This window comes from Notolepis coatsorum (assembly GCF_963971535.1).
Source record: "Notolepis coatsorum genome assembly, chromosome: 4".
Lineage (NCBI taxonomy): Eukaryota > Metazoa > Chordata > Actinopteri > Aulopiformes > Paralepididae > Notolepis > Notolepis coatsorum.
The window spans coordinates 125,641,337-125,666,633 of record NC_140168.1 but is presented as its reverse complement, the minus strand read 5'-3'; the positions used below and the strand labels follow the sequence as shown (position 1 = coordinate 125,666,633).

The following is a 25,297-nucleotide window of genomic DNA, read 5'->3' as shown; positions in this document are numbered from 1 at the left end:
CCATGTGTGAGGGGCGAGAGAAGAACAAACAAATAGGAGAGAGAGAGAGAGAGACAGAGAAAGAGAGAGAGTGAGAGAGAGAGAGAGAGAGAGAGAGAGAGGAGAGAGAGAGAGAGAGAGAGAGAGAGAGAGAGAGATGAGAGAGAGAGAGAGAGAGAGAGAGAGAGAGAGAGAGAGAGAGAGAGAGAGAGAGAGGTTGGTCTGAGGGTTGGTGATGTCACTCAGTGCAGGCCGGGGGATTGGAGGGTTGGTGCTGTCACTCAGTGCAGGCCTCCCTCTGAGAGCTTGATGAAGGCGTTGTGTTGAACTTCCTCACCTCTGGAACCTCCAAGTTCATGGAGGGTTTCGTCACTGAAAGTTGACAGCTGTGGACTATATGGGGTGATTTCTCTGGTATCTGAAAAAAAGAAAAATTCTTGACTAAAGCATTACATCACGCACAGGAGTGGGTTATGATAATTAGACCATGCCTAGGGGTGGTCGTTAGACCCCCCTAGGCATGGTCTAATTATCATAACCCAGGACTGCACGTGGTGTAATTAAGCATTACATCACGCGCAGGAGTGGGTTGTGAGAATTAGACCATGCCTAGGGGGGTCGTCGTTAGACCTCCCTAGGCATGGTCTAATTCTCACAACCCACGACTGCACGTGGTGTAATGGCTTTTATACAACTGGCGCATTCATCCAACCTTATTGCTATACAATAAACACACATTAATTGAAGATTTATTGAAAAAACCATCCGCCAGAAAAAGTAGTTCCCAAAAAAAATAAGAGAGAAGTTGCCTCCATGTGGAAGCAGCTCGGAAGTGCATCCAACTGTTCTCAGTAAGACATCCAACAAACTAAGACATCCAACTGTCTCTCAACTAAGACATCCAACAAACTAAGACATCCAACTGTCTTTCAACTAGGCATCCAACAAACTAAGACATCCAACTGTGTCTCAACTAAGACATCCAACAAACTAAGACATCCAACTTTTCTTTAGTTTTGAACCTACTTTCTATAGAACTTCATTCTTAGATGCTTCTATAGAAAGTAGGTAAAACAAATTTTAAAAAGTTTTCTTTGCCCTATATAGGGGAGAGAAAAAAAGTTTTCTTTGCCCTATATAGGGGGGGGGGGGGGGTTCTTTGCCCTATAAGAGTTTTTTTTAAAGTTTTTTTTAAACCTACTTTCTATAGAAGCAGCTGGGAGGTGCGCTGTTTTAAGTGAGCGTGGGTTATTGAATTGATTGATTGATTGCTAATTTTATTACTGTCCGCCTTGTTTCCAACTGGTTAAGTTTAGGCACTCTTTCGAAGTCGCTCTCTTTCGAAGTTGGTTAAGGTTAGAGTTTGGAATCAGGGCTGGTGGTCTATCGCCCTGCTCTAAAGACAAACTCTAACCTTAACCAACTTTGAAAGAGAGCGACTTCGAAAGAGTGCCTAAACTTAGCCAGTTGGAAACAAGGCGGATAGTAATAAAATGTGCAATTAATCAATCAATCATCAATTTGCACGATTTCTATTTCGTTCCAGAATGACTCATGACCCATCAATTACATCATCCAACATTGTTTAAGCAACTAACACATTCGCCGTGACAGAATCGTTTTTCATTTAGTTTTTATGACCCTATTGATCCATATCCTTTCGCAATGTTTACTGTCCGGCTTGTCCGCAAAACTCACATGGCGGAGTGATAGTAATGCGGTTGTGGGCGGGTCCTGGGACCAAGAGCGTGGGGTTGTTACAAATACACACGTGTAAATTGACTGTTTCAGCCAATCAGAATCGAGAAATTTGCATGCCGTTGTATAATGGCTTTTATACAACTGGCGCATTCATCCAACCTTATTGCTATACAATAAACACACATTAATTGAAGATTTATTGACAAAACCATCCACAGAAAAAGGAGTTCCCAAAAAAAATTTTAAAAGAGAGAAGTTGCCTCCATGTGGAAGCAGCTCGGAAGTTTGAAGTTGGATGTCTTACTGTTCTCAGTAAGACATCCAACAAACGAACACATCCAACTGTCTTTCAACTAGACATCCAACAAACTAACACATCCAATTTTTTTTAACCTACTTTCTATAGAACTTCATTCTTAGATGCTTCTATAGAAAGTAGGTAAAACAAAACAAAAAAATGTCTTTGCCCTATAGGGGGAAAAAAAGTTTTCTTTGCCCTATAGGAGGGAATATATATATTTTTTAAAACCTACTTTCTATAGAAGCAGCTGGGAGGTGCGCTGTTTTAATTGAGCGTGGATTATTGAATTGATTGATTGATTGATTGATTGATTGATTGATTGCTAATTTTATTACTGTCCGCCTTGTTTCCAACTGGTTAAGCTTGGCGACTCTTTCGAAGTCGCTCTCTTTTGAAGTTGGTTAAGGTTAGAGTTTGGAATCAGGGCTGGTGGTCTATCGCCCTGCTCTAAAGACAAACTCTAACCTTAACCAACTTCGAAAGAGAGCGACTTCGAAAGAGTCGCCAAGCTTAACCAGTTGGAAACAAGGCGGACAGTAATAAAATGTGCAATTAATCAATCAATCAATCAATTTGCGCGGTTTTAATTTTGTTCCACAATGACTCATGACCCACCAATTACATCATCCAACATTGTTTAAGAAACTAACACATTCAGGCGGTTAGGTGGCCGAGCGGAGATTGCGTTCGTCACCAACCCCGGAGCTGTGAGCTGGATTCGCCTGTTCGAATCCAGCTCACAGCTCCGGGGTTGTCACCAGCTTGGCTGGCCGTCTGCACTAATACAATTGGCTGTATTAGAGGGTGGGAGAAGCTGGCGGGGTGGGTCCGGGTCGTTTTAAACAGCGACTCCTACAGTTCGGTCGGGGCGCCTGCTAAGCGCGGATAGGACTCAAGGGGGATAGTGTGGTCCTCCCACACGCTACGCCCTCTCGATGAGAATCCGCGCTGCCAGGTGAAAAGAAGCTGTGATTGGCTGGACGTGTGTCGGAGGAAGCACGTGGTAGCCTCCACTCTCCCAGATGATCTGACTGTGGGGGGTAAGTGCGCAGCGACCAGGAAGGGACTGGGAATTGGCATACGACTAACATTGGGATGGGAGAAAATCGGAGGAAAATGGAGGGGGAAAAAGATAAAGAAATAAAAAAAAAAAAAAACTAACACATTCGCCGTGACAGAATCGTTTTTCATTTAGTCTTTATGACCCTATCAACATATCCTTTTGTAACGTTTACTGTCCGCCATCTTGCTTTCACTTCTAAAAGCTTGCACGGCGGATTGATAGTAATTCGGTTGTGGGCGGGTCCTGGGACCAAGAGCGTTGGTTATAGCAAATACCCACGTGTAACTTGACTGTTTCAGCCAATCAGAATCGAGAAATTTGCATGCCGTTGTATAAAAGCATTTTTATCGCAGTCTTCACCACCTCTCTGGATTCGGAAATAGTTTCTCTCTGGCCGTAAAACTGTTTTACTATGCAGCATAGAAACCCATTGTTCTCTCTGGCCGTGAAGCAGTTTTACTACGCAGCAGAGAAACCCGCTGTTCTCTCTGACCGTGAAGCAGTTTTACTACGCAGCATAGAAACCCGTTGTTCTCTCTGACCGTGAAGCAGTTTTACTACGCAGCAGAGAAACCCATTGTTCTCTCTGACCGTGAAGCAGTTTTACTACGCAGCAGAGAAACCCATTGTTCAGTTTTACTACGCAGCAGAGAAACCCATTGTTCTCTTTGGGCGTGAAGCAGGTGGGTAGATTTCTCTGATTGAAATCAGGAAATGGCCCCAAAAAAGTATTTAAAATGATGTTGAAACCCTAACATCCAGTGGTATCTGTGTTCACTTAGATATCGAATACTATCTTCTTTACCACCCTGGAGGATCTGTGGATTTCTGCATAGTATAATCATTTTTCACCAGGCCCTATGGCCCATAGAGAGCTTGTTCTGGACCCAGAGAGGGGTAGCAACGCACTGGGCTCTATTCGATCTATTCTCCAGCATCTCTGTCAGCAGAACCATCCTAGGGACCAATGACAACCTTAGATGTAATCTTTTTTTAAAAAATGTATATTTAATTTTTTTATTGTGACCAATGACAACCTTGTAACCCGCGCTTGTCCCCAGGAGTTTGACAAACACTGATCGGAAAATGTCTAAAAAGACTGTCCCGTGACTTTCCAACAGGGATTGCCACAGAGATAGGGCTCTTCCTGAGTGTGTGTTTCAACAGAAAAGCACCATAGTGGAACAATGCTGGACGTTAGTCAGTTACTGTCTTTCTCCTCTCTTCTCTGTCTCCTCTCTTCTCTGTCTCTGTGTCTTCTCTTATCTGTCTCCTCTCTTCTCTTCTCTGTCTCCTCTCTTCTCTGTCTTCTCTCTTCTCTTCTCTGTCTCTTCTCTGTCTCCTCTCTTCTCTGTCTTCTCTCTTCTCTTCTCTGTCTCCTCTCTTCAAAATAGTAGTAGTAGTAGTAGAATTTGTAGTATTCAAAATAGAATACTACAAAACAAAATTCCAAGAAGTGAAAAACTCCCCCAAAGAACTTTGGCAAACTCTAAAAAATCTGGGGGCTCCCATTAGAAACAATTGTTCAGCTTCTTCAAAGATTGGGTTGGATATTGATAATGAAATTTGCTTTGACAGTGCAAGGGTGGCCCAAAAATTCAATGATTTTTTCACTACAGTGGCATCAACACTTGTGAAGAAGTTACCCGAACCCACTGGACAGTTTGGTAGTAGTCATGTATTTAATTATTATTCAGATAAGGTTGCACAGGATTCCTTTAAATTACAACCAGTGGACATGGCCCTGGTAGAAAAAACTATCAATACCCTAGGCAAGGATAAAGCTACTGGAATAGATGGCTTACCAGTGAGGTTTATCAAAGACGGAGCAAACCAGATTAGTGAACCTCTAACACATATCATCAACCTATCACTGAAACAGGGTATCGTACCCGATGACTTAAAATGTGCCAGAGTGGTTCCACTACACAAAAAAGGAGATAGGACAAACGAGGGAAACTATCGTCCAGTTTCTATTCTCAGCGTCATCTCCAAAGTTCTTGAGAAGGTCATATTTAATCAAATATCAGATTTTCTTAAACAGACAGATCTCCTTTATCAATTCCAGTCTGGCTTTCGCCCTGGGTATTCTACGGATGCTTGCCTGATTGATCTCACTGACCATATTCGAACCCAGATGGACTGTGGCAAACGAACTGGCATGGTTCTGATTGACCTGCAGAAAGTGTTTGATACTGTTGACCATCAGATCCTGCTTGAGAAGCTCAAAGCCTGTGGGATGGACGATGGGTCGGTGAGATGGTTCAGGTCGTACTTGACTGGGAGGACCCAGGTTGTGAACATAAATGGTGTCGCATCTTCATATAATGAAATAACATGTGGGGTGCCGCAAGGCAGCATCCTTGCTCCAGTGCTATTTTCACTATATGTTAATGACATGGTGTCTGCAGTATCCTGCAGACTCCTACTGTATGCTGACGACTCAGCACTTCTGGTGTCTGGAGACGACACGGCAGAAATACAAGCCGGTCTCAGTAGGGAGCTGGAAAGCCTTCACAAATGGTTAGTTGACAACAGATTATCTATTCACCTTGGAAAAACTGAGTCAATTCTATTCAGCTCAAAACATAAATTAAAGGAATGTTCCCGACTTGAGATAAGCTGTAATGGCTTCAGTGTCGAGTCTAGAGACTGTGTTAAATACCTAGGTGCAGACCTCGACCAAACACTCTCAGGGAAAACAATGGCCCTGAAGGTGATCAAAAAAGTTAACACAAGGGTGACATTTTTGCACAGAAAAAAGAGGTTCTTATCACTGGAAACTATGAAACTGCTTGCCAACTGCATGATCCTCAGCCAATATGACTATGCAAGTACGTACTGGTATAGTGGTGTTACAGTGGAATGTAAACACAGGCTACAAACCAGCCAAAATAAGACCATACGATTGGTCCTAAATCTGCCACCTCGAACCCATATTGAGCCATGTCACTTCAATGAGGTGGGATGGCTCCCTGTGGAGCAGAGGGTCTCCTTTCTGAAAGTGGGACATATGTATAAAATGTTAAATGGATCTGCCCCCAGATATTTATGCTCTCGTATTGTCCTGCGTGGCCAGGTCCATGGACGACAGTTACGGTCTGGACAGCTCTCAGTTTATGAGCCTAGAAAGGGTTCCTATTCACAGAATGGCTTTCTGTCTACAGCCTGCCGGCTGTGGAACTCTCTGCCCAGGGCCATCCAAAACTCCCCCACTATTGCTGTCTTCAAGAGGGGTGTGAAGCGACATCTGCAACAATAGGTTGCAGAGGGTGCTTGGCCACCACTCTTGAAGAACAGGAACATGACATGCTGTAATGAGGCTCTTAGAAAATTGTGTTGTCTATTTTATCTACTTGTTGTATCTATTTGATCTTAACTCTTTCTTTGTGATTTATTGTATTTTTCTTGGGACCATGTTGGAAACAAGTCGACAGACTTTCACATGTTATCCTTGTACCCCTTGTTTTTATACTATTGTATAAATTGTATGTACTAAATAAAAATCAAATCAAATCAAATCATCTTCTCTGTCTCCTCTCTTCTCTGTCTCCTCTCTTCTCTGTCTCCTCTATTCTCTTCTCTGTCTCCTCTCTTCTCTGTCTCCTCTCTTCTCTTCTCTGTCTCCTCTCTTCTCTTCTCTGTCTCCTCTCTTCTCTGCCTCCTCTCTTCTCTGTCTCTGCCTCCTCTCTTCTCTGTCTCCTCTCTTCTCTTCTCTGTCTCCTCTCTTCTGTCTCTGTCTCCTCTCTTCTCTTCTCTGTCTCCTCTCTTCTCTGTCTCCTCTCTTCTCTGTCTCTTCTCTGTCTCCTCTCTTCTCTGTCTCCTCTATTCTCTGTCTCTTCTCTTCTCTGTCTCTTCTCTTCTCTGTCTCCTCTCTTCTCTGTCTTCTCTCTTCTCTTCTCTGTCTCCTCTCCTCTCTGTCTCCTCTCTTCTCTGTCCCCTCTCTTACCTTCTCTGTCTCCTCTCTTCTCTGTCCCCTCTCTTCTCTGTCTCCTCTCCTCTCTTCTCTGGCTCCTCTCTTCTCTGTCTCTGTCTCCTCTCTTCTCTGCCTCCTCTCTTCTCTGTATCCTCTCTTCTCTGTTTCCTCTCTTCTCTGTCTCCTCTCTTCTCTGTCTCTTCTCTTCTCTGTCTCTGTCTCCTCTCTTCTCTGTCTCTGTCTCCTCTCTTCTCTGTCTCCTCTCTTCTCTTCTCTGTCTCCTCTCTTCTCTTCTGTCTCCTCTCTGTCTCCTCTCTTCTCTGTCTCCTCTCTTCTCTTCTGTCTCCTCTCTGTCTCCTCTCTTCTCTGTCTCCTCTCTTCTCTTCTCTGTCTCCTCTCTTCTCTGTCTCCTCTCTTCTCTGGCTCCTCTCTTCTCTGTCTCTGTCTCCTCTCTTCTCTGTCTCCTCTTCTCTTCTCTGCCTCCTCTCTTCTCTGTCTCTGTCTCCTCTCTTCTCTTCTCTGTCTCCTCTCTTCTCTGTCTCTGCCTCCTCTCTTCTCTGTCTCTGTCTCCTCTCTTCTCTGTCTCTGCGTCCTCTCTTCTCTGTCTCTTATATTCTCTTATCTGCATCCTCTCTTCTCTGTCTCCTCTCTTCTCTGCCTCCTCTCTTCTCTGTCTCTGTCTCCTCTCTTCTCTGTCTCTGCGTTCTCTCTTCTCTGTCTCTTATCTTCTCTTATCTGTGTCCTCTCTTCTCCAGAGGACACGGTGTTCCTGGATGATGAGGACGAGAGGACGGAGTACGTTCTGAACGACACAGGAAGAATCTACTACGGCACCGAGAAACAGATTGGCGCTCGCACGTGGAACTTTGGCCAGGTACAGAGTTTTAATATGTGATATAATGCTGAAAGACCAAAGTAAAAAATTCCTTATTTCAAAAGGATTGTTTCCACTTTCCAGTAGTCCTTTCCAGAAGAATCCAATGCTTTTCGTAGTAAAGACCCAAAAATAGATGAAGAAGAAGGAGAAGTCTTTGGCTGCGGTTACACTAGGGCCATTTCATTTAGTTTAACTTCGCTTTTCAGAATGCTGCATATTGGCAGGCAAGTAAGAGTTAAGTTAGATGTAATTTTGTCTTGTCTACTATATACATGTAGTACAATGCCAAAGCAGTAGGTGGCGATGTAGTTCAAACATGAAGGCCATTTTCAACCAATCAGAAAGGTTGAACGAGACACTCCATATCCTGCTAAAAATCTCAAAAGCCACCATCTTTATACCTCGCATGAGCCATTTAGCCACATTTTTTTCAGCAAGAAATAAAGTGCAATAAACAAAAACGGGTACATTCACTGTGTGTTCTGCCTCATTTGTTGATGATTTGTTGATGAAACAAAACTAACATCAACACAATTGACCACCAAGAGCGGAGTTTAGTCTCACAAAAATATCGCCGATTTTGTTAGCTTACGTGCTAACGTGATTGGGATATGCCAGTATAACAGTATAGCATTGTGGCTAGCAGTGAAGTAACGTTAATGCTAGCAGAATGGATGTAAACGTTATTTAACAAATTGCAGAATGGGTACAATACAATACGGCTCAATACAAACAATTGTTAAGGGAATGCAGACTGTTGTAGCTTGTTATATTAATCAGCGTCCCCAGAGCGATAGTTCAACTTGACTAACAGGGTCTGAAAGTAACGTTAGCTAGGTAGCTACCGTTAGCTCACGAGCGACGCTAGCCAGCCAGCACCTGTGAAAATGAATGCCAAACTGATGATATCAGACGTTGATATCAGGAGCTATCAGTAGCTAGATAACATTAGACAACGCCTCATGTATTAAACAAAAGTGAATAGATGACAGGGCCATTTTGTTTAATGCTTGTTATGTTGAAAGAGGAGCTCTGAGCTGCTCATCCACTCGACTCTTGCGTGGTAAGGGTTTGTTGACATGACATGGGTCTGGGAGGGGGAGAATTTTCCGTCGGTCTCTACTGCACATGGGCATTGGGCAGAATGGCTCCATATCCGGCTTGCGCAAATTACATGGCACCATTGTCGGCGAGTTTCCAAAACGAAAACACCTTTTCAGCGTTCCCGCTAGGGAACCGGTTTTACTGCCAAAGCTGCGTTTCTTTTTAACTTGGACATGCAAACGTAATCATTCAGCAACAAAACGTTGCTGTTTTAGCCCAGTGTAACCATGGCCTTTATTTGTCATGCAGATTAACACACACATGCGAGATGGGCGACCCACAGGAACACACACACACACACACACAGCTACCACCTGCACCGTGCTTGAATTCCACCGGCCTGGCCGTGTGGCAATAAAAGGAACTTGGAACACACACACACACACACACACACACACACACACACACACACACACACACACACAGCCCCGGGAGATACCCCACCTGGGTAACTGGCAACACGGTAACCTGGTCCCCAAGCAGGAATCGAACCCAGGACCTTCTAGCTGTGAGGTGACAGTGTTAACCACTACACCACCGTGCCGCCAAAATAGATCCACATTCACGGACACTCCTTTGATATGAGGGCCACCCCCAATCTCCCCAAAGACCATCTTCTGTTTGTATATACTGTATGATTTAGTACTTAATTGCAAGACTTAAAGGTAGAATCTGTAATGTTGTCAAACAGCGACCTCTAGGCAAAAGAGCCCCGCTTGGTACTGGGCTTTGTTTACATCTTTTATTTTTGTCCGATGTGTGGGTTGGATTTAAATGACCTTATTATGGCCAAGTCATACATCTATGGATATGGAAAAAACTCCTCTTTCCAATGGCAGTGTTGAATCTGGATTTAGTCATATCCTCGCGTTTTTACGATAAAAGAGCGATAGAATTCGCATTATTCAAATAAATTCTTATTTTCGGAACATTTTAAAAACATCGGTAAACAAACGTAGTGCTGAAAATATACACTTTGACTGCTGTTTGGATAGGGTTAGGGTCTTTGCTCTTGGCTACATTTGAAAAAGAAACACAACATTAATTAATACGGTCTGTATTGATCGATTTATGATAAAACAGCAGGGACCTTACAGCTTAACTTCCGGTTGCTGCTGAACGGACGTGTTTGTGCGGACCTGTTCTCCCAAACTTTCTTGACTGTTTTCTTTTTACGTTATTTTTTAAAAACATTTTTAACCATTGATCTTAACTGATCACTGTGACTTTATTGCTTTTATCGTTTATGCTGTTGGTTTTATTGGTTTTATGTGACTTTTGACTGGACGTGACCTAAGCTATCGGGGCTTGTTGTTGCCATAGCATGTCAGTACTCACAGTGTTCCACACTCCCGAGGAAATGGCTCCGATGTCAGATGTCGCAGAAATGCGAACGGAACTGAAGTCCATTGAGATACTAGTAATGGATCTTCTCAAGCGTCAAAGGGAGCTCATGTCCAGGCTGGCTAGCATGGAGCAAGTGGACACAGGCTGTTCCAGTAGTCCCTCCTTGGCGACAGTGGTGAAGGGCCGAAGGAAGCTCTCCCTTCCTCTCTATGATCCCCTTGATTCACCTCAACTATCCAACTGATTCAATCCTCTGTGTAATGATCCCGGCCTCCTGGGCTCTCCCTCGTTTCCGTCTCATGCTGCTAGTGCTGTAGCTTTGCTCAATGACTATCCGATGCTAGCTACTAGCCAGGCTCCAAGCGAAGCTGCCAGGACGGCCCTCTCCAGCTCACGGCTCGGCCATGGAAGTAGAGCTGCGCCCCGGAGCAGAAAGCGCTCTGCCCTGTGTGCTCTCACATCGCCAAACTCCCCAGGCTCGGGTGATGGGTCCGACTCCCGAAGATAAAACGTCCTCGCCTGCGGTGCTCTGCATTCCAACGGCGAGAGTCATCGAGGGAAATGCTGCTGTGAATGAGCCCCTCCACACGGCGCTGCTGCCCGACAAGCCGGCTACCTCCGCCGACACCTCCACTCAATCTGCTACACCTGGAAATGCAGACGCTACCCCTGTGGCTTCTCACCATAGAAACCTGGCCATCTACGACGGGGGATGCATCCATGGACAGCCAGAGATCCTACTCATCGGAGATTCCATCACCAGGTTTTTGCAAATACCTCACGGCATTACATATTGTTTTTCCGGTTTAAAGGTTACTGACTTACTAGAGTGTACTCCTGAAATCATCGACAGATATCCCTCCGCCCACACCGTCATCATTCATATCGGAGGAAATGACGTAATCCACTAATCCACTAAACTCCAATCTGACTTTGAATCACTCATTCTCACTGTTGAGAGTCTGGGCAAAATATGCATTGTGTCCGGCCCCATTCCATCCATAGGTCGTGGATCTGAACGATTTAGCCGTCTGTTCTGGTTGCACCAGTGGCTACAGACCTATTGTACTGCTACAGAACTTTGCTATACAAATAACTTTGATCTGCTCTGGTCCAGGAAAGACCATTACAGACCCGATGGCATCCATCCAAATATATCAGGGGTAAATGTGCTAATGCATAACGTCATACAATGTGTAGCATCACTGGCCTGACAACTAGGCCTATCTGGCTCTGTAGACCATCTACAGAAGCAGCCTAAGCTACAAAGAAACACGTTGAGTGTCATCCTGGTTCTGACCACCAGAAGACCAATCAATCACAATTACTCATTATCACGTCCCATATGTAAATCGAACCTCATCAATGTCAGTATTCAACCACAGACTGTCTCACGCCCCACTACAGAACCCGTACAGCTAAAACTAGCACTGTTCAACGTTAGAGCGCTGAAACAAAAATAATTTCTGATAAATGAACTCATAGTAATTTTTTTTTTACATTGTATGTTTTTAGTAGAGACATGGCTAGACAACATCACTGGTGTAGCAACACTGATTGAGACCTGCCCTTCCAATCTTAAATGCTATCAATCAAACAGACAGAGTGGGAGGGGAGGAGGAATAGCAGCCATCATCTCCACTCAGTTTGTGTGCAGTGATATTGACCTGGGAAAATTTTCATCATTTGAATACCTTGCTATTGTATTGAAAACAGAACTGCCAGTAGTGTGTGTGACATTGTATCGACCACCAAAGTACTCACCACTCTTCATACAGGAATTTTCAGAACTCATATCGATCTGCATTACCAGGTATGATCGAATCATTTTTAATGGAGATCTAAACATTCATATCAACAAAAAGGATGACCCCAGGGGTTGCGAGTTTCTGAACCTACTGGACAGTTTTGGACTGATGCAACATGTTCACGAGGCCACCCACCAACATGGCAACACTCTGGACCTACTAATAACAACAGGGCTAAACATTGAGAATGTATCAGTACAACAAATTCCAATTTCTGGACGCTAGCGCTGAAGCAAAATTCTCTAGTATGATGAAATCATATGACCAATGCAGTGAATCCTCCTTAAATCATCCACAGCACCTTGTCAACAGTGTTAGATACTGTCGCCCCTCTGAAGGTTAAGAAGGTAAAAACTGATAGAATATCTCCATGGCTAAATAACACCAATGTTAAAGATAACAAGAGAAAATGTAGGATAGCCGAGCGAAAATGGAGGAAATTCAAACTCACAGCTCACTGTAATTTATACAAAGACGCCATGGGCGCATACAATAAGGCAATACAACTTGCGAGAAAGGATTATTTTTCCAAAATGATCTCAGAAAATATGGGTAACTCCAGGGTACTTTTCTCCACCATCGACCGGCTGATTAACATGCCACCTCCCCATATACCGCAGCAGTCAGCCACAAAGTGTGAATAGTTTGCAGTTTTCTTTAATGAAAAGCATTGTCTCTGATATAGTTCTGGCTGAGATTGGCAACCCACCTGAGATAACTATGGGGAAATTCACATGTATTACATTACCTGACCTCTGTAAGATTGTCTCTGAGTGTAATTCCGCCACCTCCTGCCTTGATCCTATACCAACAGCATTTCTCAAGCGGGTGTTCGATAGTGTCTCAAATCATGTCCTTGAAATCATAAATATGTCGCTTCAAACAGGGACTTTTCCAGATGCATTCAAAACGGCTGTAGTAAAACCACTACTAAAGAAAACAAACTTAGATGTAAACGAACTAAAAAGCTATAGGCCAATATCGAACCTTCCATTTATCAGCAAGATATTAGAAAAGATAGTCTCAGTACAAATAAACTCCTTTCTCAAAGATAATAACATCATGGAGGAATTACAATCAGGTTTCAGAACAAATCACAGCACTGAAACTGCCCTTACTAAAATAGTTAGCGACCTCAGGCTAAACTCAGATGCTGGCAAAGTCTCAATTCTTGTCCTATTGGACCTTAGTGCAGCGTTCGATACGATTGACCATAATATCCTGATCAGTCGTCTTGAAAGACTTGAAACTGGTTTTTCCGGTCATGTACTAAATTGGCTCATAACATACATTAAGGGGAGAAAGTTCTATGTTAAGCTTGGAGACAATGTATCCGAGACACATGACAGCAACTTTGCAGTTGCACAAGGAAGCTGCCTTGGTCCATTACTCTTCTCGCTATATATGCTGCCCCTCGGGGACATCATTCGAGACCACATTCCATAGTTATGCTGATGATACACAACTATATATCTCCGCAGAACCAAATAACAATACAGCCATACAGTCCATTACAAACTGTCTTTTAGCAATAAATAAGTGGATGAACAATAACTTCCTAAAATTAAAGGAAAGCAAGACCGAAATCCTATTGATCGGCCCAAAAGCGAAAAGGGAAGTGCTGTGTGGAAACCTGGGGAGTCTGTCATCCTATGTAAAGACTGAGGTTACAAGCCTAGGTGTCATCTTGGACTCAGACCTGACCTTTAAGTCCCATATTAATAAGGCCATGAAAACGTCATTCTTTCACCTAAGAAACATAGCGAAAGTAAGACCATTCGTAAATAAAAAGGATGCCGAGACACTGATTCATGCTTTTATCTCAAGCCGGCTTGACTATTGTAATGCACTGTTCACTGGTCTTCCCAAAGCAACCATTGGGAAGCTTCAGCTTATCCAAAACTCTGCAGCTCGATTACTAACTCGTACAAAGAGAAGAGAACATATCACTCCAGTCCTAGCCACTCTGCACTGGCTGCCAATAGCTTGTAGAATTGATTTTAAGGTCCTTTTCCTGACATATAAAGCTCTTAATGAGCAAGGCCCAAAATACATAGCAAATTCCCTAGTTAGTTATCTGCCCTCAAGAACGCTACGGTCATCCACTACAGGTTTATTAGACACACCCAGAAACCAAAAGAGGATCGGAAGTATGGCATTTGCCAACTATGCCCCAAAACTATGGAACACACTACCAACACACATCAGGAACGCCAGCTCCATACACATTTTTAAAGGAACATTTAAAACGTACCTATACAGTCTAGCTTACAAATAGTGTACCATGCCTTAGGGAAAGCGAGTATCTTATTGAAATGTTTTTATTATTATGTGTTTTTTTATTTTATGTATTGATCTTTTACTGAAATGTTATTTTACTGTGCTTTGTCTATTGCCGTACTTTTATTACTGTTGTCTTATTAATGTGATGCTTTATATATGCATATGTTTGTGTACAGCACTTTGAGCTGCATGACATGTATGAAAGGTGCTTTATAAATAAATACTTACTTACTTACTTACTTACTTACTTACTTACTTACTTACTTACTTACTTACTTACTTAACAGAACAGAATTTAGGACTACAGGTGGAAATTAGCCCTGTGCTATTCCCGGCATATTTACGTCCTTATCATGCTGTGATGTTATGCATACACTCATGTAAATGATGTTCATTAATTTGCATTGTCCTTAATAAACAAATCTTAAATCATAAATCTTAAACTCCTATGCGTCACCAAGATGCCACTTAGGGATCCACTAACTCTTTAGGGATCCACTAACTCTTTATGGATCCACTAACTCTTTAGGGATCCACTGCTCTTTAGGAATCCACTGCTCTTTAGGGATCCACTAACTCTTTAGCGATCCACTGCTCTTTAGGGATCCACTAACTCTTTATCGATCCACTGCTCTTTAGGGATCCACTATTCTTTAGGGATCCACTAACTCTTTAGGGATCCACGGCTCTTTAGGGATCCACTGCTCTTTAGGGATCCACTCCTCTTTAGGGATCCACTGCTCTTTAGGGATCCACTACTCTTTAGGGATCCACTGCTCCTTAGGGATCCACTACTCTTTAGGGATCCACTGCTCTTTAGGGATCCACTAACTCTTTAGGGATCCACTGCTCTTTAGGGATCCGCTATTCTTTAGGGACCCACTGCTCTTTAGGCATGCATTAAAGCATTCCGTCTCCAGACGGATTTCCGTCAATTTGATTGGGGAGATCCGTCCATTTGATTCGCAGTCTGACGGAAGTATTTGCATGATTTGTAGATGCATACAGATTGAAACAAAATTGAGCCAATCAGAGGCGCCAAATATGGAAAAGGGCTTTTTTTCCCTATCGCGCCAAGCAGTCATCATCACTCAGCGACTCGAGAGACAGGTCGCCTTTTTTGCAGCCTCACGCGTCAACTGCTTGTTTACCAACGTCACAGCCACCACGCTGCTTGCACTCGCTGCTATATACCGATTAGCTAACGTTAGCTTAATAGCGTCTGTTAAATGGAAGGAGTAAGCCGGCCACTAAAAAGAGAACCCACCGCGGGGTTCTCGGATGAAAAGGATCAGCGGGACCACCTAACAAAAAGTTTCGAGAGGAGAGGACGTTTGAAGAGACTGGCTAGGCAGCGCTACTGGGGGCTGTAGTGGTGAGTTAACTTGTTCCGTGTGCCGCAACGATGTCAAAAAGAAAAACAGAAACAACACGTTTGTCATTGTCGTGTTACTTCACAGTACAATATGTGAGTCCCCTGCTGTGGTTGTGAGTATACGTTTATTAGCTTAACTCCGTAGCAACATCACACAGGTGTATCTGTAGACAGTCTCCTCCCCACCGTATATATTCTCTCTGTCAGGATCTATGGGTAACATTACTGTATATTTGCATATCGTATATGTCACAAATGTAACAGTACTATATACCTGTAGTATGTCCCTATGCCATAAATGTCATGATGTCAATGTCATGCATGTCATAAATGTCACTATGAATTGAAAATGGGGGACCCTGATGATGTAAACAAGACAAACGTCTTTCTCTGGTCTGCATCCCCTTAACAATTGTGTGTATTGAGCCATACTGTATTGTACCCATTCTGCAATCGGTTAAATATTGATTGATTGTTATAACGGATTGCAGAATGGGTACAATACAGTACAGCTCAATACACACAATTGTCAAGGGGTTGCAGACCAGAGAAAGACTTTCCTCTTTACATCAGGGTCCCCCATTTTCAATTCATCATAACATATATGACATACATGACATACAGATAGATAATACTGCTACATCTATACATTTATGACGTACCAGATTTACACAGTATTGTTTGTGATACAATAAGAGTCTAAAAAGTTTCAAGTTTCAAGTTTCAAGTTTCTTTAATAGTTGTCATACAGAAGTACAGAATACTTTTGTACAAAATGCTTCTTACTGTTGCGCTCCAGAGACTGTGCATGACAAGATAAGTATGAAATAAAAACATAGTAAAAATTAGAAGTAAAAAAAGAGGTCACAGTGTTCAGTTTAGACATATGTACAATGTTCGTAGACGTAGTTACCATACAATATACAATACTGTGCAGTGTACTAATATACAATACTATATAGTGCAAGGCATAAATGGACGAGGTGCAGTTTAGGTACAATTCACAGTAGGTGTACGAGTTGTAGTGCAAATCCTTTATCAATAAATAAATATAAAGTGTAAGTGTGTTTGTGTGATCTAAAGTGTGGAGAGTGGGTGCTGCAGTGTGTTGTTTGTTTGAGTGAGTGTGTGCGTGTGGGTGTGTGTGCTGTGTGCATTTGATGGTTGTTGCATAGTGATTATTGTTCGTTTAGCGATTTTTGTTCGTTTAGCAGCCTGATGGCCTGGGGATAGAAGCTCCTTCTGAGTCTTTCTGTGCTCGCCTTAAGACTCCGGTATCGCTTGCCTGACGGCAGCAGTTCAAAGAGGCAGTTGTTCGGGTGGCTCGAGTCCTTAATAATTCTCTTAGCCTTCCCCTTGCACCGCTTGTTGTAAATGTTCTGGAGGGTGGGAAGCCCCCCTCTAATTGTGCGTTCGGCTGAACGTGTCACTCTTTGTAGTCTGCTACGGTCTTGTGCAGTGCTATTCCCAAACCAGGAGGTGATGTTGCCGGTCAGGATGCTCTCTATTGTACATGAGTAGAAGTTCCTAAGGATCTTCTGACTGACTTGGAACTTCCTTAGGCGCCTGAGGAAGTAGAGGCGTTGTCGTGCCTTCTTCACAACACTGTCAATGTGTGTGGTCCATGTCAAGTCCTCGGATATGTGGGCTCCGAGGTACTTGAAACTGTTCACTCTCTCAACCGGTGCCCCGTCGATGCTGAGGGGGCTGTAGTCCTTGACCCCCGACCTCCTGAAGTCCACAATCATCTCTTTTGTTTTGCTGACGTTCAGGGAGAGGCAGTTCTCCTGACACCACTGTGACAGGTTCTCTACCTCTTCCAGGTAGGCCCTTTCGTCGTTGGCAGAGATCAGGCCCACCACTACTGTGTCATCAGCAAATTTGATGATGGTGTTGTTGTTCCGCTGTGCTACGCAGTCATGTGTGTACAGGGAGTAGAGGAGGGGGCTCAGAACACAGCCCTGGGGGGCCCCTATGTTGAGCGTGATGGATGAGGAGGTGCAGTTGCCGGCTCTTACCACCTGGGGTCTGCCCGTCAGGAAGTCCAGGACCCACTGGCACAGGTCATAGTTCAAGCCCAGGTCCCTGAGCTTGGCTATGAGTTTGGAGGGGACTATGGTATTGAATGCTGAGCTGTAGTCGATGAACAGCATTCTCACATAGTTCCCCTGCCTCTTGTCCAGATGTGATGCTGCTGTGTGCAGCACATGGGCTATGGCGTCCTCCGTGGACCTGTTGGGGCGATATGCAAATTGCAGAGGGTCCAGGTTGATGGGGAGGGAGGAACAGATGTAGCCCTTCACTAGCTTCTCAAAGCACTTCATGGCTATGGAGGTGAGGGCTACAGGGCGGTAGTCGTTGAGGCAAGCGGGCGTAGATTTTTTGGGTACAGGGATGATGGTGGACTTCTTCAGACAGGTGGGGATGACGGCCTGTTCCAAGGACAGGTTGAAGATGTCAGTGAATACCGGGGCCAGTTGGTCGGCACAGACTTTTAGGACGCGGCCGGGGATGCCGTCCGGTCCTGCTGCCTTCCTGATATCCACTTTTTTAAAGATCCGTCTCACCTCATGCTCTGTTACCCTGAACACTGAGTCTCCATCAGCAGACCCCCCCCCCCCCCATTGCCGTGGTTTGTAGGCTGGTGTTGTTATTCACAGCCTCAAACCTCGCATAGAAGGAGTTGAGATCATTTGCTAAGGAGATGTCACTGTTCAGTTTGAGGGGGGTTCCTTTGTAGTCTGTCATTGTTCTGAGGCCCTGCCACATGCCTCTAGAGTCAGCCTGTTCAAACTGAAGTTCAACTTTATCCCTGTAACGCCGTTTTGCCTCTATTACTGCTCTCCTGACGTTGTATCTTGCCATCTTGTGTTCTTCCATGTTGCCTGTCACCAGCCCGGTGTTGTATGCTGATGTGCGCACTTTCAGAGCCTCACGGACGGATTTGTCTACCCAGGGCTTTTGATTTGGGTAGATATTAATTTTGGTGGAGGGGATTATTACTTCTACCTGAGTACAGACATAGTCAATCACCGTTTCGGAAAAAGAGAGCATATACATTTGACGAAGAAACTGTACATTGGAGGTGGTTGGGGAGGGAAGGGTTGGGTAGGCGGGGTGGGGGGGTAACTGTACATTGGATTATCGACGAAACCGAAACAAGTAGGCTCCCTTAAAACGCCAACGCTATTAAAAAGAAATACAGTGGAGGTTAAAATAAGAATATGACTTGGCCTGAAAAAAATTTCAGTCAGGAGATTTTTTTTTGCTTTAATCCCTGTCTTTAGGGGTCCACTTGCTCTTTAGGGGTCCACTAACTCTTTAGGGATCCACCGCTATTTAGGGATCCACTGCTATTTAGGGATCCACTATTCTTTAGGGATCCACTCCTCTTTAGGGATCCAGGGATCCACTACTCTTTAGGGATCCACTAACTCTTTAGGGATCCACTGCTCTTTAGGGATCCACTCCTCTTTAGGGATACACTACTCTTTAGGGATCCACTGCTCTTTAGGGATCCACTGCTCTTTAGGGATCCAGGGATCCACTGCTCTTTAGGGATCCACTAACTCTAGTATCCTGATCTGTTGATTCCCCTCCAGTTCCACGAGGGGATCTTGGAGGCCTGTCTGTTTGTTCTGGAGAAGAGCGAGATGCCCCCGTCTGGACGAGGAGACTCGGTCAACGTGGTCCGAGTCCTGTCAGCCATGGTGGGTTGGTTCTGATTACATTTAATCCTGTCAGCCATGGTGGGTTGGTTCTGAATACATTTATTCCTGTCAGTCATGGTGGGTTGGTTCTGAAGACATTTGATACTATTCTACATACCTGCCAGGGGTGTAAAAAGTACCCAGAAATTATTTGTGCATCCCTAGCAATGGCTGAGCTCACTGGGCTTAAGAGATGAAATGATGGCTCATGTTTAAAGCCATATAATTTTAACTGTTTACTATTTAAAAAAATTTTTTTTACCCATGATTAACAGTAATAGCATAATCTCAATATATCTCTCAACAGATTACTCATATTTATGAATTATAACCACTCAAACCTGTGTTTGTTTGATACAACGTGTTTTTTCATCGAAAAAACTGATAAATGTTGTTTTTTACCATATTTCTCGTTTTTTTTTTAAAACATTACATTTAGAAATATCTCGACGAAATACCTCTGAATACGAATAAAAAAAAATATTAAAGATTCGATGACTAGTTCGGCCAGAAACGGCGTTGAGGCGAAACGTTACAAAGTTTTTTTTCATCGAAAAAAACTGATAAATGTTGTTTTTTACCATATTTCTCATATTTCTTTTTAAAACATTACATTTAGAAATATCTCAACGAAATACCTCTGAATACGAATCAAAAGAAATATTAAAGATTCGATGACTAGTTCGGCCAGAAACGGCGTTGTGGCGAAACGTTACAACGTTTTTTTTTCATTGAAAAAACGGATAAATGTTGTTTTTACCATATTTATCATATTTTCTTTTAAAACATTACATTTAGAAATATCTCGACGAAATACCTCTGAATACGCATCAAAAGAAATATTAAAGATTCAATGACTAGTTCGGCCAGAAACGGCTTTGAGGCGAAACGTTACTAAGCGCTCAACTTACCAAAATCTGGTGCGGGCGGTTCCAAGTTGTTCTGCGGCAGAAATCTTGGGCTCGCCTCGCTGTTGGGAAGAGAACCAGACCTGCTCCGTGCGTGACACTTCCTCGTTGGCGCGCGCCGGCGATGGGGGGCTTGTATTTCGGCGTGTGGCGCGCTGTCGACTGCGCGGTCCGGTTCGTCTCTGGTTCTGTCTCAGAAAATCCACTCGCTCCCTCCCCCCACCACCCCAAACCATGTCTCCGGAGTTTCAATCACTGGCAGACCGGTACAGCCTGGTACAGCCTATCTCACCTCCCTTGAATTGTGGCAAAGTTATCTGTAGAGCGATTACGCCACCATGTGTTTTACATCGGTAACAGCACATCCTAACCTAGACGGGGTTCTTAGCTCGTGGAATATGCAATGGTTTGGTAAATATATCGAGAATTGAACGAATGAGAGTAGATTTAAAAATGGTTAAAAATGCCGTTTTAACATGGGAGCGGATGGGAGTAGAAAAAGGGACCAGGGGTAAAGAAGGCACTAAACACTATAACTATTGTTTTAGAGTGTTTCATATTATAAGCTTTTCACACAATGAACATATATGTAAAATTAAGATATTTACCCAATTTCATGAAATAATAATAAACACAGACACCGCTGTGCTCACACACACACTCAAAATATTTCAAAAAAGTAGAAAAAGGGACCAGGGGTACACAAGGGTTAACCTTCTGTATTGTCGCAGTGAAAGGGTTAACCATTTGGTAGTCTCAACCGTCTCAAAATCGTACTCAAGTAAAAGTCAGAGTATCTGGCTAAAAAGTCAAAAAGTTTCGACTTTTAAATGTTTCCACACGATGTGAAAATCTGCATAAAATATATACCTAGGTAAATGGAATATTGCTCTACTTCTACAAGGGCTATTTGCATATTCTTGGTATCTAGGTACATCTATGGACCTCAGGGAATGTATTCACAGTGTCAGAAATATTGTGTCTATTACTGGGCTTGCTTAAATTGTGATGAAACAAAGGAGAATATGAATTATGATTTTTCTTTGCATTTTGACAGTGAATAACACCATGATAATAATGACCAAACTTAAAAAACTGCAACTGACCTCATTCAGTACCCTCTTGAGATCATGTGTACAAAAAATCTAAGGAAATTAATAAAGGGAAGATGATAAAACCGAAGGTTCTGTAGATACAGTACTGAATTCTCCCATCCGGACCAATGCAATTTGAAATATTATTATAGAATATAGAATAGATGCTTATATATTACCTTATTATAGCCAATTCGCACATTTATATATATATATACATATATTATCTTTCAAATACCCGAGTTCAATTTGGATTTAGTATCACCAGGCGTGCATAAGAACAGATAATGATATCTACTGTAATCTAGTGTACTTTATTATTTTCCCCACAGTGCAACCGTTTTGAAACTAATTTCAGATCTAATTGTTCCTACATGCTAACAATAGGGAGGAGAAACTAACTGCATTTCAATATTTGTCAAAAACGTTACATTTTGTGGATTATTATCACGAATAATAACAGTTATTGACATAATTCATAATTCAACTCTGAACTTTGAACCCCCATAGAACTTGCCAGGAAGTGTAGTTCGGAAAAATTCCAACGCTGGTCGACAGCTATGCATGTCCTCTACGAAATGGCCGCAAAAAACTACAATTCCCATGGTTAAAAATGTCCATTTTCGTTTCAAGCTTGGAATGGATGATCGAAAATCAAAAACTTAAAACTATCTTTTAACACTTTTAACCTATTGCTAAACTAACGTATTGATGATAATATACATTCTACATGCTTTTGTGACATGTTAGTGATGTTAATACTTGAAAACGTTTGATTTTAAAATCGTAAATCTTTTGCATCACTCTGAAAAATATGGATCTATGATCATAATGTCATTTAGGGGTCGGTACCGACCCTGGGGGGTGGAACAGTACTAAAAAGTAAAAGTAAAAACTTTTTTTCTGACTGTCTATTCTTCTGATAGCAGGTGTTTAATCAAAGATCTCCGCTTTCTAGTCTTGCACAAAGACCAATCAGCATGGGTATGGTGGGGATGGGGATTTGATTGGCTGTTTTTAAATAAAGTGCGGCCGCAGGATTAATAACGTTATATGAGTACTGGCTGAGCGTCCCGCTCTTAAAGCCTATCGAGATACCCCTTATCTCCTGTACCTATTGTACTCCATCACGAAAACAACTTGTACACCCACACCTGACCGGGTCCCGCCTCTATGGAGGCGTAGCCTATAACAGGGGTTCCCAAACTTTTCAGGCCAGGGCCCAGAAAATAAGGCGTCAGAGAGCCGCGGCCCAATGCACATCGTCTGGCTTTTTTTTTTTTTTTTGCCAGGTGACCGATTTTTTAAGCCAAATATCACTTCAATCCTATTAAGTTAGTTCAAGTTAGTTATTCATTTATATGTGCTATTTATGAGAGGGCTAACTTGTTGCAAAATAATAATGATAATAATAATAGCCTCATTAAAATACTATTGTTGCTTCGGTTGTTTTCAGCGTTTTATGTGCATAATCTGTTATTTAGTTTGAAATGTTCGTTGAAATAAGTAGATTTTTCGTTTTTGTTTATTTATTAAGTTAATATAAAACCATATAGTCACATTTTAGAATACAATAGAATATAATTTTAGAATACAACTAGAAACACTGTCCTGGCCTGCTTCTAAGTTCAATAATTTTTTTATTTTTTTTTTTTTTTATCATCTCGCGGCCCACCCGTGGCTGCTCGCGGCCCACCTTTGGGTCGCGACCCCGACTTTGGGAACCACTGGCCTATAAGACCATGACCATGGTCACCAACACACCCTTCCTTGCCAAAATCCCGTTCCAGTAAAAGATCCCTCAAAAGGGAACTCAGGGCCGCTTAAGAGCGGGACGCTCAGCCAGTACTCATATAACTAGGTTATATACATAACCTATCGTTATATATTCGTATTTGGCTTATCGCGTCCCGCTCTTAAAGCCTATCGAGATATGGGTTAGAGCGGACGCGAGGCCCGACAGATGTACCCCCTGAGGACCCGTAAGCCCACATCAAGGGGTTCGGGGAGCCCTGTCACCCCATCCTTCCTAATGAAGGGGGGGCGCAGTCAACTCCACCTGAGTGCGAGCAAGAGGGAACTAGAACCCCTTGAACACACAGCACAGGCGGAACCACGTGTGACCTAACACACTGTGGCCCATACCCACACACTCCTGCTACCCTACCAAAGGACGGGAAGCAGGAAAGGCCACAGACCCCAGAACCGCCTGGGAGACAGAACCCCCGGTCATGTTCATGAGGTAAAACCTTACAAAGGGGCCCGGGGAGGACCATGAAGCTGCAGCACAGATGTCCTCCACCGAGGCCCCACCCAGGAGAGGGGCAGAGGAGTGGAGTGCGCCCTGATGCCCCCAGGGGGATCCTGCCCAGCCAATGTGTAGCAGAGGGCAATGCCCTCGCACAACCGATGGGACAGGCGCTGTTTCGACAGTGCCTTACCGGCACGAGAACCACCATAACAGACAAAAAGCTGATCGGTAACCCTGAGGTCCTGAGTACGGCTGAGGTAAATTCCCAAAGCACGGACCGGACATGACAGGTGAAGGCCCGCATCTAACTCACTAGTGTGAGGAGGAGGACGAAACGCCTGAACCACAATATCCCGGGAGCGGAAGGAACTCCGGATATTCTTAGGCATGAAAGCAGGATTAGGTCGCAGAGTGGCACCGCAATCGGCCCGAAAAGACAGGCACTCTGGACGTACCGAGAGAGCACAGAGCTCACCCACGCGTTTAGCGGAAGTGACAGCCAGCAGGAACGCGGTCTTGAAAGACAGCCGTTCCAACGGCGCCTGCTCGAGCGGCTCAAACGGGGCCAAGGACAACCGACGAGGACCAATTGAAGATCCCAAGTCGGAGCCAAGGAGCGTTGCACCGGCTTAACGCGTCGAGCACCAAGCAGGAAACGCTTCACAAGAGGGTGGCTGAACAAAACAGTCCCCTCAATTCCCTCATGATAGGAGGATATAGCCGCCGCATATACCCTCACCGTCGAAGCCGACAGTCTACCAAGAAGAGACTGGAGATAACTCAGGACAGCATCCAGGGGGCAGGAGACTGTGTTCCAGCCCCCCGCCTTACACCACTCTTGGAACGCACGCCATCTGCCCGCGTAAAGCGCGACAGTGGAGGGAGCATGTGCACTCCGGATGGTATCAACCACCGAAGGGTCCATCCTCTCCAGACTCACCCTCCCACCAGCCACACCAACAGCCGTTGGCCCAACATCGGATACTGGAACAGTGACCCGTCGTGCTGTGAGAGGGCCGTCGCCGACCAAGGAATGACCCAAGGAGGAGCGACCAGAAGCTGGATCAAGACCGGGAACCACACTGACGTGCCCCGGTCCGGCGCAACCAGGATCACCGTCCTGCGCTCCCTCCGTATCCGCTCCAACAGCTGACTCAACAGCTGTACAGGAGGAAAGGCGTACAGAAGACCGGGCGGCCATGGAAAGGTCGAGAAGGCATCCACCCCCAAGGGGGGATGATCTGCTCGACTGAGCGAGAACCACAAGGGGCACTTGTGAGAGCGTCGGCACGCAAACAGATCTACCGAGGCCTCCCCGAACCGATCCCAGATCTGTCTGACTATGTCGGGGCGGAGTTCCCACTTGTCGTAATGAGGACCGCCCCGAGACATCATATCCGCCCCCATATTCTCTGTACCAGGAATGTGGAGCACCCTCAGACTGCGCAGCCTGCGGGATGCCCATAGCCAAAGTTCGACCGCCGCCCGGAGCAGGCGGATGGAACGAGTCCCACCCTGCCTGTTGATATACGCCGCTGCCGCCATACTGTCTGTCCTGACCAAAACGTGTTCGCCTACCA

General features: G+C 44.1%; 1 protein-coding gene across 1 annotated transcript in view; it reads left to right on the top strand.

The window, feature by feature from the left end:
* LOC311226681 (protein-glutamine gamma-glutamyltransferase K-like) overlaps window positions 1-25,297 on the top strand; it is a gene marked incomplete at its 3' end in the record, with an annotated part of 168,063 nt that overhangs the window by 21,916 nt on the left and 120,850 nt on the right. The window contains exons 3-4 of the mRNA XM_084312096.1: window positions 7,716-7,834; window positions 19,357-19,464. Coding sequence (XP_084168222.1) covers window positions 7,716-7,834; window positions 19,357-19,464 — 227 coding nt within the window. The remainder of the gene's footprint in view (window positions 1-7,715; window positions 7,835-19,356; window positions 19,465-25,297) is intronic.